General features: G+C 43.2%; 1 protein-coding gene across 1 annotated transcript; it reads left to right on the top strand.

The window, feature by feature from the left end:
• The first annotated feature begins 12,414 nt into the window (after positions 1 to 12,414).
• LOC116120087 (protein FEZ-like) lies at positions 12,415 to 14,095 on the top strand. The gene is made up of 3 exons (XM_031406025.1): positions 12,415 to 12,666; positions 12,876 to 13,180; positions 13,269 to 14,095. The coding sequence occupies exons 1-3, from the start codon at positions 12,486 to 12,488 to the stop codon at positions 14,049 to 14,051; spliced, it is 1,269 nt and encodes a 422-aa protein (XP_031261885.1). The 5' UTR covers positions 12,415 to 12,485; the 3' UTR covers positions 14,052 to 14,095.
• Positions 14,096 to 15,352: the final 1,257 nt, after the last annotated feature.

The raw sequence follows: 15,352 nt of genomic DNA, 5'->3' as shown, positions 1-15,352 counted from the left end.
AAACAATCAGATTTCCTACCAAATGGGGAGTACGAGAAATCAAGGGCGACTCGAAAGCTTCCAGAGACTGTTACAAGAACGCCTTCAAGGGCAAGGATAACGCTTCATAGCAACTACAGTCTCATCCAACCCTTCCGACCGAGCCAGATCAACCATCAATGGAAGAGTTGGATGAAGTACAGATACACCCGGATGATCCTGAGAGAAAGACACAGGTAGGTTCTCGCCTAGGGCCCAAAACAAGAGAAAAGCTGATAAAATTCCTCAGACAGAACGAAGACTGTTTCGCCTGGTCCCACGCCGACATGACGGGAATAAGTCCAGAGGCCATGCTCCACCATCTCAAAGTAGATCCAGATCACCAGCCAGTGAAGCAGAAGAGAAGGAAATTCGCACCAAAGCGCAACCGGATCGTTAATGAGGAGGTTGAAAAGCTGTTGAGTAATGGTATGATCAGAGAAGTCCACTACCCCGAATGGCTGGTGAATGTCGTCGTGGTAAAGAAAAAGAACGAAAAGTGGAGAGTCTGCATCAATTTCACGGACTTAAACAAAGCATGCCCTAAAGATTCCTTCCCGCTCCCGCATATTGACATGATGGTTGATGCAATTGCAGGCCACGAGCTTCTTAGTTTCATGGACGCCTTCTCAGGTTACAACCAAATCTTGATGCACCCGGACGATCAAGAAAAGACAGCCTTCATCACAGAGAGGGGAACCTACTGGTACAAAGTGATGCCATTCGGTTTGAAGAACGCCGGGGCTACCTATCAACGGTTAGTTAACAGGATGTTTGCCAAACACCTCGGGGATACTATAGAGGTTTACATCGACGACATGTTGGTTAAGTCCCTCGTAGCCGATTAGCATCTCGACCACCTCAGCCAAGCATTCGCTGTCCTAAGGAAATATAACATGAAGTTGAATCCAGCTAAGTGTTCATTTGGCGTCTCATCGGATAAATTCTTGGGCTACATGGTAACTCAGCATGGGATAGAAGCCAACCTCGACCACATTAGAGTGGTCCACAGTATACCATCTCCATCTTGCATAAAAGACGTCCAGCGCCTAGCAGGACGGGTAGCCGCCTTGAGCCGATTCATCTCTAGATCCACCGACAAGTGCCACCTTTTCTTCCATGCACTCAAGAAGTCTGACAAGTTCGAGTGGACCCCCTCCTGCGAGGAAGCCTTGCAATAGCTAAAAAGGTACTTGACCTCCCCTCCGCTCCTTTCCAAACTGATGGACGGGGAGAAACTGTACACCTATTTGGCAGTATCAGAGACAGCAATCTCAGCCGTGTTAGTTTGGGAGGAAGACGCGAAATAGCTATCGGTCTACTATGTCAGCAAGTTACTTGTCGACGCAGAAACATGGTATAGTCAACTGGAGAAATTGGCCCTCGCGCGCATTCATGCCTCTAGAAAACTTAGGCCGTACTTCCAATGCCACCCCATAGTCGTCTTCACCTCCTTCCCACTCAAGAAGATACTATACAAACCGGAGCTATCAGGCCGACTCACATAGTGGACAGTGGAGCTTAGTGAGTTCGACATATCATACCAACCTCGCACCGCTGTCAAGTCCCAAGCATTGGCAGATTTCATTGCTGATTTCACCCCGAGCACTACCATGCGAGCAGAGGAAGAGATATTATGCATGGGCGATGGGTCATCCTCCAAGTGGACTCTTTCAGTGGATGGATCAAGTAACGTGAATGGAAGTGGACTCGGTTTAGTACTGACTACACCAGAGGGAGACGTTGTCCAACGGGCAATACGGTGCGGGTTTAAGTGCACGAACAACGAAGCCGAATATGAGGCCCTCATCGCTGGACTCTCCCTAGCCAAAGAGATTGGGGCGAAGAGACTAGAAGTGAAGTCCGACTCCCAGCTCGTGGTCAACCAGCTGCAAGGTACTTACCAGGTGCGCGACTCGAAGATGATAGCATACTTGAACCTAGTCAAAGAGCTACAGTCCCAATTCGAAGAGTTCTCCATCGCCCAGATCCCAAGAGCGGAGAACTCTCACGCTGACACCCTCGCTAACCTCGGCTCAGCCCTCAAATGCTTCCTAGTCATCCATCCCCCTTTTGTTCCTACAATGGCCAGCCAACTGGAAGGAGCAACCAACAAACAAGTTGATGGAAGAAACAATGGATATTGAGATAGCCGACTACTAGATGACCCCGATAGTGAAGTACTTGGAGCACAACAAACTCCCGGCTGACAAGAGTGAGGCACGTCGACTGAGGGCAAGAGCTGCAAGATTCACCATCTATGATGGCCAACTCCTCTGAAAATCATTCTCCGGTCCCTATCTCAAGTGCACAAGCCCAGAGGAAGCCAAACGTGTTCTCGCCGAACTCCATGAAGGCGAATGTGGAAACCATGCTGGGGGACGCAACCTTGCACACCGGGTGATCACCGTTGGGTACTACTGGCCAACCATACGCACTGATTCAGCTGCTTATGTTAGGAAATGCGACAGTTGTTAGAGATTTGCTCATGTATCGCACCTCCCACCCGAGCGACTCCACTCTATCATCACACCCTGGCCTTTCATGAAGTGGGGAATGGATATAGTCAGGAAACTACCGACCGCACCCGGACAACGAGTCTTCATGTTGGCTGTGACAGATTACTTCACCAAGTGGATCGAAGCCGAAGCTTTCGCACAAGTCAAAGATAGAGAGGTAAAAGCTTTTATATGGAAACTGGTCATCTGCAGGTTCGGGATACCAAAGGAAATCATCATCGACAATAGATCCCAGTTTATCAGCTCAGGCTTCAGGGATTTCTGTAACATGTGGGGGATCAAGCTTAGCTTCTCCACCCCCCGCAACCCCCAGTCCAACGGCCAGGCTGAGTCATCAAATAAAACCATCATGTAGACCTTGAAAAAGTGATTGCAGAAAGCGAAGGGCGCATGGGCAGAAGAACTACAAGAAGTCCTTTGGTCCTACCGAACTACAGCCCGCTCATCAACAGGCGAAACCCCATTCTCCCTCACGTACGGTTCTGAAGTGGTTATCCTGGCCGAAGTATCAGTGCCGTCCACTAGGCTCCAATGGGCGGACGAAGAAATCAATAGCTAGAACCTCTGTCAGAACTTGGACACCGTCGATGAACTCCGCGAGCGGGCTAGCATTCGCAATGCTATCTACCAGCAGCAGGCCGCCCAACACTACAACCGTAGCGTCAGGATCAGAACTTTCAAGACTGGCGACTGGGTCCTCCGCAAGGTCTTTCAAAACACTAGAGAGATCAATTCTGGCAAACTCGAGCCCACTTGGGAGGGTCCTTATAAGATAATCAAAGAAGTAGGGAAGGGTGCTTACCGACTCTATACCTCGGAAGGCAAAGACATCAACAACAGTTGGAATGCAGTCCATCTCAAACGTTACTACTTTTAGGTGAACTCGCTTGTTTAAAAGTTTGTTTCTTTTCGTTTTTATTTTTAAAGGGATGAGTGGGCCTATCCACCTCCTCCCAGACAGTCGACCTTATGGCTCGAACTTAATAAAGTATTATTCAGAGATTTACACCTTCGGATCGACCCTGCTCGATCCACGGAATTACACCTTCGGATCGACCCTGCTCAATCCACGAAATTACACCTTCGGATTGACCCTGCTCAGTCCATGGAACAACACCTTCGGATCGACCTTGCTCGGTCCACGGAATTACACCTTCGGATTGACCCTGCTCAATCCACGAAATTACACCTTTGGATCGACCCTGCTCGATCCATAGAATTACACCTTCTGATCGACCCTGCTCGGTCCACGGAATCGCACCTTCGGATCGACCCTGCTCGGTCCACGGAATCGCACCTTCGGATCGACCCTGCTCGGTCCACGGAATCGCACCTTCGGATCGACCCTGCTCGATCCATGAAATTACACCTTCGGATCGACCCTGCTCGATCCACGGAATTACACCTTCGGATCGACCCTGCTCGATCCACGGAATTACACCTTCGGATCGACCCTGCTTGATCCATAGAATTACACCTTCGGATTGACCCTGCTCAATCCACGGAATCACCCCCGCGAATCGACCCCGTTCAATCCATGTTATCACACCTTCGGATGGGCCCCGCCCGATCCACGGATCTGTACCTTCGAATCGCTCCTGCTCGACCCATGAAGTCACACCTTCGGATTGGCCTACCCGATCCACGTATGTACATCGTCGACCGGCTCTGACTGGTTCATAAAGCTACCCAGCCAGACAACCAGACCGAATGAAGAATTCTTATTAAGACACTAAAAATCGATAAATCATGGACCCAGTGTAGCAGAGAGTACGCAATACAGCCAATGGGCCCCACCAAAGTCACAGCACAACATAAGAGTACTATCACTAGTACATCTATGAGCAAAGAAGCAATCAACAATGCATTCACCCATCAAGAAATCATCAAAAACAGAACAGTGGGTTTTTTAACATATAAACAGCCTCAATAGGCTTAGTTCAGAAATACAAATAAAAGGCACACACGCCAAGAGAGGGCATCGCAGGCCCCAAAATACATAAGTGAATAGAAATAAAGCTAAGTGTCATCGATGCGAGTCATCTCTCCCATCTCTGACTCGGTCACCCCGTCACCAGCAGTGCCCGTCCCTGCAGGCTGGTTGTCCACACCCCTAATGACCGATGGTCCCGATTGACTAGCAAAATCGTCAATCTACTCGTCAATCTGCTCCTCCGTGTGCTCAGCCCCCTCCTCCAACACCTCCTGCATAAGCTGGATGTCCTCGTCCGGATTCTAGTGGGAAGTGTTCCTAGCTTTATACTCAAGCATGAGCTCCCCCCGTGCCTTGATAATGGCATCGTCAGCAATGGAGAGGCACTGCTCCTTCAGGGACACAATCTCGGAAGTCTTCTCGGCTAACTCTTTCTTCAGCCTCTCTAACTCACCCTCGACCACTTTTAGACGCTGCTGGCTCTCCTGCTCGGCCTTCTAGGCTGCCGCCTCCCTCTGGCGCAAACTGGAGTTCACCTTAGACATATCATGAATCCTCTTTTCCTGCGCCACTACGGACCTCCTTAGGTGTAAACTGCTCATGAACGCCTACACAACAAAACAATCATTAGTACAAACCGTGATAAGCGAGACTAAATAAAACCACTGCCCTACCTGGAAAGTACGAGACACCCCCCAGTCTGCAGCCGCGACCACCCCTATCTGGTTCAAACGGCTCTCATCGGCTAGAAACAGGAAAGAATCAACCAATTTGCCCATGGAGGCTGCGTCAGAGTAAGTTGACGCAGAAGCTGGAATACGGAGGGTGATAGTTTCGGTCTCCTTATCCAAGATCGCAGTCTGGGATGACCCTGCTCCGGTAGTGGGCTGATGGCTCGGTGGAGGTGGTGTCACTAGTACATCTTCCATTCTCCTCTCCTCTCTAGTGGAGGATTCCCTCCTCCTCTTCTCGCGACGTCGGACGATGGACTCGCTCGCACTCGGGACGGTCAACTTCTTCATTAGTGACTCTGCAAGTGCAAACTCTCCAATAGTTAGTGGGTTCAACCCGGACTCACCAAAAATGATATGCCTGCAGTATTGGCTCAGAAGCACGTCCCCAGTTTGCTTCAGCGAGGGGAAGGGAGTACCTCTCTGTATCGCCTCTACTCCGGCCCTAAGAATGCTGGTCCTCAGGTTTGACTCTACTAGCACTACTCGCTAGTCCCTCTGCTCCAATGGGATGGCTAACACTTTTCGAGTCGCTACGTCCAAGCCGTCTCCGCTCTGCCCAGCCCGATTGAACTCAAGCTCTGCAAACAAAAAACACAATCAAGATTTAGTAATCAAAAGTACGAAAGAAACAACTAAGTCCTCACCAGTAGCTCGCCAGCCGATCGGGATCTCGCCCTGACCTCTCTCTCCAAAAACAACCTGCCCCCTCAGGTAGAAGTATCGGTCCTTCCAGTTCTTATCACTGGACCGTAGGTCGGTCACCAAGTGAGACCGATCGTGCCTCAAGTTCAACAGATACCGACCTTTCTCTTTATCGTTCTCCTTCAAGAAGTACGAATACAGTAGCTCGTGCAGCTTGAACCTCTCTTGGTTCCGAACACAGAGGTCTTCCAATGCCATTAGCAGTCTCCAAGCATTCGACATAAGTTGAGACAGGGCAATCATGAAGTGGTTCAGTACCTCCCACACGAGGCGAGGGATGGGTAGCCTCAACCCATCGTGAAACCATTTCTTGTAAACACTGATCCAACCATTTGCCTCCCAGTCAACCCGCTCGTACGACCGCGGTGTCCGGATATCAACCGAACTTGGAATGTGGTACAAGGTCCGGATGCGCCACACATCACTATCTTTTAACACGGGCGGATAATCTCTAGTCAAAATCCCACTGCCCTGTTGGCTCGGCTTTTCCTTAGAGCCACTACCGGAAGAGGATGTACTACCAACTCTTTCGGGGTCTTCCCCACTCCTCCCATGCCTACCCGAACCACTCGGGCTGGGAGTACTCGTACCTGGGGCAGCTACACTAACTCCAGTCGGTACTCCCATCGGAACGCTCCGCTCGAGCATCATCACTATGGTAGAGGCACGCTCATATTCATCCCCTGCGTCCGTAACAATCCCGCTCGAGCTAGCTGATTCGGTGTCTGACATGTTGGCTCGATCGTCTAACCCGACTGAATGACTCTAGCCTAGCTCCAACTCAAAATTCCAAATGTCAAACAACCACTCGGCCTGAGCTACGGACCAAACAAGGGTATAAAACCCAGCTCACTCACCCTCACTACCGACCCAGCCAACCCCTGATCTAAGTCTCACTTCGCTCGCCTCGGACGACCGACTCATCTTCAAGCTTAACCTACGGCCTAGTCGACCTGGCTCACCGACACAGCGACTCAAATTCACCCATCCGGTCAGGACGACTGATCACCCTACTTAGTCCACTTCGTACGCCCCGCTAGACCGGACGTCCTAGCTAAGTTTCACCTCAAGTCACACTGGATTCGATCGGGTAAACCGACCGAACCAAGATAAGGCTTAAGTCTGATTTCGTCTTTTCGATTCCGTCCAAAACACCCGAAAAAACACCAAAAAACCACCCAACTTGCTAGAAACTCACCAAAAATCCAAAAATTCACGCCTATTCTAGAAAACCAAAATGCCAACACTCCTAAGCTATTCAAAACCAGTCAAAAACTACTCAAGTTTTCAGAAAACTTCATCCTATCATCCAAAACCTAGCAAACAACGAAAACAAACCAAAAAATTAGTCCAAAGGGAAGAGGATTTACCATAAAACACTAGACTACAGTCTGAAAGCCGTCGTCGTTAAAGAGAAACCGAAACGAAATCGAAGAAACGAAAAGAAAAGAAATTTTTTTGAAGAGAAAAAGTGAGAAAAATGCGAACTGGAAGATGAACAGTCCACCCATTCATTTTTAAAGGGGAAAACTGACAGGCGAAAACACATGGAGGCTCGCGATTGGCCACAGATCAAAACGCCTTTTCATTTTCCCGTCTCGAAAACAAAGATATGATCCCCGCCGAACACGTGGCAAACATCCGTGACGCTTGGGAAACTACAACGACGTGCAGAAGCTTGAATCGATCGCCCAGACCTTCCGACCGAGTCAACACATGCCCGTCAGTAGATCTAACATACTCCCACGAGTCACAGGCTCAGGAAGCCCCCCCAACTGGTCGATCGACTGGGAATGATCCAGCTCGAGCTCTCGCCCAGTCGTTCTTCCGTAGCAGACGAGTGGACAACCAATGTCAAAGCTCGCATCTCTTCCACTCAATCGCCCTATCCTTCCGATCGACTCAGTCCTCGGCTACCGGAGGCATTCTTAATGTCCCATGCTTCGCTGGCCTAGAAGGTAGGACCAACCAATCGATCAGCTTGGAACGGCCTGGTTCGAGCCCTCTTCAGAACAAGGCTGGAGGCCTCGCCCGTTCATCCTTCCATAGCGAATGAACGGACAGTCTTCAGTCGAGCTCCATGTATCTCATCTATCTGATCGTCCCTATAACCCGACCGATCGAACCGTTTAGTTTAATCAGCTTCCCAACTCGTTCGACCCGGTTTTACAAGCGAACGCCTCGACTACAACGCTGCAGCTCACCGTTCTAGTCGGTCGGGCTTACCAAACGAGTGCATGAGGCCCGGGGTCTAGTTCCTTGTCTCTTCGGCCCGTCGCACCGACCAGGCACACTATGCAGTGATGGTACGTTCCGGATCAAAAATGGATATCGAACGACGTCCAACCAAGAGTCACCTACAACAATCAGGTTATACGCATCGACAATCGTTCGTCCACGAAGAAGGACCGAGGTCGCCTCGATCGCTACCTACTCTCTGACTTAAGAAACTCTTAACTCAGAGAGTGGGGGACAAACTGTTAGGGCCAAAAATCGTCCTTGGCCCAAATAAGAAAACGGGCCTGACAATGAAGAAGCCAAGCCCAATCCCGATCCGAGTTAGGTCCATTTGGGACAAGATACAGCCGGCCCAGACCACTCGGGTACGAGTCTCCCAATCCCGGCCCATTTCCTAGGCCCATGGGCGAATCCAGGGCCCACGGCCCTCAGAATATTTTCATATTCCTGGCAATCTCCTATTCGAGGTCACCTTCCTGTTCGGAACACTTTCCTACTGGAAGTTGCTCTCCTAATCAAAATCACCTTCCTATCCGGACACTGGTAAGACAGCTTATCACGACCCTAATTCTTCTAGGGTTTGCATCAGAGTCACATTAGGACTCCCTACTCCCACCAGGATTGGGAAACCAGATAGTCACTATATAAACAGAGGCCAGCCCTCTCACAAGGGACAGATTACAATACACCTTCACACCCGAAGCTCCTACTTGAGAGCTTCACATCACGGCCGTAGTCATAGTCTCCGACTAGACTTCTGGTAACCTCTCTACTCCCTAGCCCTCACTATATTAGCCTCTTTCAGCCTTGCTGACTTGAGCGTCGGAGTGCCTACGGCAAACATCACCCCGGTGTTTTCCGTCGCTTCACGCATGTTTCTTTACGTGTGCAAGTGCAATAGATTGCTAGTGGCCTCAACCTCACAGGATCAATCCTTCCTTCCGTAACAGTAGATTTTTACGTCTACAAATTTTACTTTCTTAAGTTGTAGATATCTAATTAAAATAGTTAAACTTTTCTTTTTTCCTTGTAAGTATGATAGAAAGTTTTAAAAAAAGTATATTGATGTTTCAAAACTAAGCTGTTAAAAAACAATTAAATAAATGTAAGTTTTAGTATTACAAATTAGGAAGGAGATAGAGAAAGAGAGAAAGAAAAGAAGAAAGAAAATTATAAATTTTTTTTTTTCACACATTGGGGGAGAAAAAAAAAATATAATAAGAGAAATAAAAAAAAAAAATTAAACTTAAGTAAACTTCTAAAAGAAAAAATATAAATAATCTAACTCAAATTTATAATGTTAGGTGTAATAAATACACCCCTATAGTCCAATTGGATGTTCGATACCCCCTATCAAATTACAATATCGGATGCTTTTCTTTGTCTTCAACCTTAAGTTGTGAAAGTGATCGATACCACCAATACCCTTCGATAGCATTACTGGGTTTCGTCAAAAATATCAAAATTCTTCGATTTACAACATCCTTAGTTAAAAATAAACCCAAACAACCAATATTAACCTCCTAATTCACATGTTTCTTACACACAAAACTGAATTAAGAATCAGTTTATAGCTTTGGTTTTCAAATTCTTAAATAGAGGAAAGAGTTATTCTAACTTTGAAAAAGATAGGTGAATGGGTTAGGAAAAGTTAGGTGAATGGGTTAGGGTTTATTTATATATGAGGGCATTTTTTTCCTTCATATTTTTGTAAAATGCCATTTTGCTATGTATGAGAGAGTTTTCAAAAAGTGCTATATTTTGACTGCACTGTTAAAATAGCGTCATTTAATATAATTTCTCCTATTAAAAAACAATTAAATACAGGTAAGTTTAAGTATTACAAATTAGGAAGGAGACAGAGAAAGATAGAAACAAAGGATAAATTTTGATATTTTATTTTACACATTGGGAGCGAAAAATTAAAAAAAAAAAAAAAAAATTAAAAGAGAATTAAAAAATTAACTTACGTAAACTTCTAAGACTGCAACCCACTTCCTTCTAGCAAACCCAACCTTTCTCTTCTCCAAATCATAAACCACTTCAAAGTTCAAACCCAAATAATCAATTTAAGGTAGAAAGCACAATGCAAAAATTTAGGGATTTCAGTTTTCATAGTACCTGATATTCTAGAGGCCGAGAGGAGATGAAGCAAGATGGCGACCGGCGAAGGAGAAGGAAGAAAACGGCGATGGCGATAGGAATTTTTTATTTCGATTTAGGGAGTAACAGCAAAGAAGGGGAGATATTTGTGATTTAGGGGTTCTAATTTCTTATTCTCAAATCCCAAATTGTGTTTTACATTATTTGACCATGGGTGGATTTATAAATTTCATATGACCTCTATTATTTTAAAAATTATCAACTTAATCCACGAGCTTGAAAAAACTTGCAAACTTTTTGAGTCGAGTTCTACCGTAATCGAACTCAACTCAAAAGCTTATTTGAGCTACTCGAACTTGACTCAAGTAATGCTACTCGGTTCAGTTTTCACCCCTATTCTTATCTGCTAGGGATAGCAATTTCCTCGAGAGAACAAAAATTTAGGGGCGAGGATAATAACTCATCCCCCAATTGATTTTGGAGTGGGAACAAAAATTTTAATCATCTCCCCACCCCATCCCATAATATAATAATAATTAAATAAATTAAATATGAAGAATCCTTAAAAAATTTATTATCTTATAACGAAGGAAAAAAAAAAAAAAAAACGTTACCTTCCTATTACTGTATAGAGTCTTTATATGTTGTGACTATTGTGTGTACTGAGTATGATGAAAATTTTATTGATAATTAATAATAAAATTAATATTTTACAATGAATGAAAACTTATATTTGATTAGCTTTATATATAGACTTTATAATTTTTTATATTAGGGGATTAGGCACCCTCAAAGATCCCATCCAAATTTGGGATTCCCAACCCGTCCCAAAATTATCCAATTTGGGAATGAGGTTAAGAAAGGGGGTGTTATTTATGTTTAGCGATGAGGATGACAAACTCTAGCCTATACGCCCCAATTGCCATCTTTATGCATTCACATCCAATATAGGTTCTTAAGTGTGAAGTTCATTATGTCTTCTTCATATATTCAAACACAAAGAAAAATAATAAAAATAAAATTAAACATATTAACAAAATATAAGACCAAAAAGAACTTAAGAAAAAATAAGTCAAAATTTAGCAATCATTTATTTTTTATATAATTATATAAACATTTGACAAACTCTCTATATCTTTTTTTCCTCTCTTTATTTTATTTTAAAAAAAAAAATGTATGAAAACACATTTAAGTTATATCATGGGATGATAAAGATGAAAGTGTCATTTTCATATTTTAGTGGACCAAAGTTTCTTTCACAAAAACTTAAGGATCCGAAGGTTGTTTCACAAAAGTGGAGCGCTTTGGAAGCGGATAGTGCCCAGAAAACTATAAGAGCGAGCTGCCCTTTGTTGACAACTCTGAATGAAGGGTTAATTTGCTTGTTTGCAAAGAGTCAACACTGAGAAGTGAGGTTATTAGTGGTCCCATTAATTAGACTTTAGGGTTTCATTAAATTAACAAAATAAAATCTGACAAAGTCAGTGGAATAGAAGCTCTGGGAATGGAATAGAAACGGGATTTTCGGATTCTGAGAAAATTAAGATCATTAATTTAATGCTAAGTGGTCAGATGGGAATTTTTCAGTTGAATATAATTTTGAGCTTGTGTATTGGAAGTTGGTTAGGGTCCACGTTTCCAAATAATAATTCAAACAAAAGACCATTAAATAATTGTATTTTTGGAAGCCTGTTTTGTCTTGATTTGTAGTGGATATAACAAAATAATTCATGGGATTAGTATGATAAATGAGAAATTAAAGACAGATTCACAATCCCCACAAGCTGCTGATTTTGTAGTTTCTTGAGATTCTTCAAATTGGATTAAACTAACCTGAAATGGGTTCATTAAGGTACAAGTAAGAAATAATAGTCTTCACTAAATTTCATTATTTACTTCATTTTCTTGGTAGTTGTTCTATTAAGAGGTTTGCCATTAGGTCTGATTGAGCCAACGCGTTCCTCGCAAAACACACACTTCTTTAAAAGTCACCAGAAAGGGCGGCTGATCCTTCGGAGGCAGACCCCTCCTCAGGAAGCATATATTGCCTTCTTATTAACTGGAGTTACTTATTACTTCACTGTTAACAACTTGGTTATCTCTTAGATTTCACTTCTCTTTCTGTGTTGTGTTTTTTAGGGTTTCTTGTTTTTTAGGGTTGCTTCAAACACTTTTAAGGCTCAAAAGTGCAACAAGTATTAGCTCTTCACTTTTGAAATATTGGGTTTGGGTTTAGTAATGGAGGAGAGAAATGATGGTGAGAAGCTGGACGAAGTCTTGCTTCCAGGGTTTAGGTTTCATCCAACTGATGAAGAACTTGTAGGGTTTTATCTCAAGAGGAAGATTCAACAACGCCCTCTCTCTATTGAGCTCATCAAGCAAATTGACATTTATAAATACGATCCATGGGATCTTCCAAGTAAGATTATATTTCAACTTATCTTTGAACGAATGGAAAATATGTCAATATCTGTTTGAACTTGGGTATATAAAAATCTTTTCATATGTTATCATAACAAGAAAAATGAGTTTTTTCGCGGCATAAACCATCCCTCCTGATACTATATATCTTAACAAACTTTAATAGAGTCTGACGAATTTGTTTTTGGTGCAATCTTTAATACGTAGAGCTGGCGACTACGGGGGAGAAAGAGTGGTACTTTTACTGCCCCAGGGACAGAAAATATAGGAACAGTGCGAGACCTAACCGAGTAACCGGAGCCGGGTTTTGGAAAGCCACCGGAACCGATCGACCCATCTACTCCTCGGAAGGCACCAAGTGCATTGGTTTGAAGAAATCACTAGTATTTTACAAAGGGAAAGCGGCCAAAGGTATTAAAACTGACTGGATGATGCATGAGTTCCGGTTACCTTCTCTTACTAACTCGGCGCCGCCTAAGAGATTCATGGACAAAAACAACATTCCTGCCAATGTAAAGTATCCTAAAACTCTTATTATTATGGATAGATTTTGTTGTTTATGTTTAGTGATAAGTCATTAAATTTCTCCTCAACTTGCAGGACTCTTGGGCGATCTGCCGGATATTCAAGAAAACAAATTCTAACGCACAAAGAGCTCTCTCTCACTCATGGGTATCTCCCTTACCTGAAACCACCACCACCACCACCACCACCACCACTACTGATTTACAGGCTAAAGGCTCATACAACAGTCAGTTCAGTTGGGAGAACATGTTACTGACAGCTAAAACCGCTTCATCTCTCCATTTTGATTACATTAACAACAATATACAACACTCATCAACTCCAACTACTACAACATTTTCTCCTTTAGATCATTTCGTCTCCTACAAGCCCATTAACCCAATGCCTAATAAACCTCCACAACTCCCCGTTTCAACTGGAGACATCTCCATTAACTACTTATTTTCACCTTTTGAAACACCTACTCCTGCTAAATGCAATATTGATGTTTCTTCAATGCTGTTAAACATGTCATCGTCCCCCATGCTGGGAGATTTTGGTAAGGCTTCAGAGTGTTTAGATTTTATAGGATCACAAGAGCAGTGTAGCGGGTTCTCAACAAGTGGTTTACCACATGAAATGCAAGTTGTGAACATGAACAATAATGGAGATGATAATATTTATGTAAAGAATCAGAATCAGAATCAGAACGTGATGCATCAAGTTGAAGATGAGTGGGAGAATAGTGTTCGATCCATTGGGTTTCCGTTCAGTTTGCCGATGAGTATGGGTGAAGGTTGGAAGCCTAGCATACTGTGGGATTCTTCACCGTGCCCAAGTGAGATGTCCACAAGTGTTTCCACCAAGTGCTACACTTAGTGAAAACACAATGTTTGATGTAGACAGCAATTTCATTTGTTCATGTTAGGAAATTAAAATATTTATTAGTTTTTACTCTAACATGTACGTTGTAGGTGGTTCAACAATTTCCAATTTAATTATAATTCAAAATCAACTGTTATTATTATTAATTTCTTCGATATTTTAAGTTGGAGACTTGAAACTCAATTATCCAAAAACAAACGTGGTGCACTTGTGTATACATGATACGACCAGTCAAGATCCATATATCATTGTCCTACTAAAGTTTTGTGTGATAGAACAAACAGTCGTGTAATTTAAGTTTCAATAATTTGTTTAGCAAGTCTCGTATTATTTAATATTTTATACACAATTTTACAAACCGTCCTCATATTATAAAAAACAGTCACGACCTTTCTTTCTCCACAAACCTTCTTTTCTCTCTCAAATCCTAAAACCCCGATTCAAAGCTATTCTCAATCCATACTTGTATATACTACCCTAAGAACTTAAAGAAACCATAAAAATTTGTATAAAATATTTTGTGATAAAGACAGATTATTCCTCATGGAAAAATTCCTTAAAAAATCTTGTGATAAGACTTTAGATCTTTTCTGTTAAGATGAACATATTTGGGTTAAATTGGTAATTTTGATCTGAATAAAAATTTAAAAATTTTAAGTCTTTAAAAACCTTTAATCACATTCAAGAAACTTTAAAAAAAAAAAAAAATTTTAAACAAGCAAAATAACTTATCATTTTCATCTTTTGAACCCGATCATCACCACAAGCCAGCACCTCCAATGCCTCAAAAAACTCTAGTGCTATACGAGGTCGTCGCCACTAAGGCCAAATCTTGTGGCCTTGTTGGGCAACTCAAAGTCGCTTTGTGACTTCAAATGTGGTCTACGGAAGTAAATACCTCGTGTCTATGATGGGCTTGCCTGGGTTAAGCTTGGGGTCAATTTTAAACATGTAAGCCTCGCCCTGGGAAAAAGAATTTTATAACTGGTCGGATTTACCCATGCTTGGGCCGAGCCTTCCTGGGATTCTTAGGCTTGGGTTTGGTTAAAAAAATCGGGATTTTTTTTTTTTGTTTCATTTTATTAGATGTATGGAGGCTAGGTGTAACTTTTTTAGGGTTCTTTGTAATTTTACTTTATTAAAGGTAGTTGGACGTATTTTTTGGAGGATTATCTAAAATTTTCACTGCATAGGAATAGGATGTAGTTTCTCAGGAATCCTTATAATTTTGTAGGGGTTATCTATAATTTTTCGAGGAGTTAATTGTAATTTTCTAAAATTTCATAACATATACT

The sequence above is a fragment of the Pistacia vera genome, unplaced genomic scaffold, assembly GCF_008641045.1.
Source record: "Pistacia vera cultivar Batoury unplaced genomic scaffold, PisVer_v2 Contig924, whole genome shotgun sequence".
Classification (NCBI taxonomy): domain Eukaryota; kingdom Viridiplantae; phylum Streptophyta; class Magnoliopsida; order Sapindales; family Anacardiaceae; genus Pistacia; species Pistacia vera.
The sequence above is the reverse complement of the archived record's forward strand: the minus strand, read 5'-3'. Positions and strand labels throughout refer to the sequence as shown.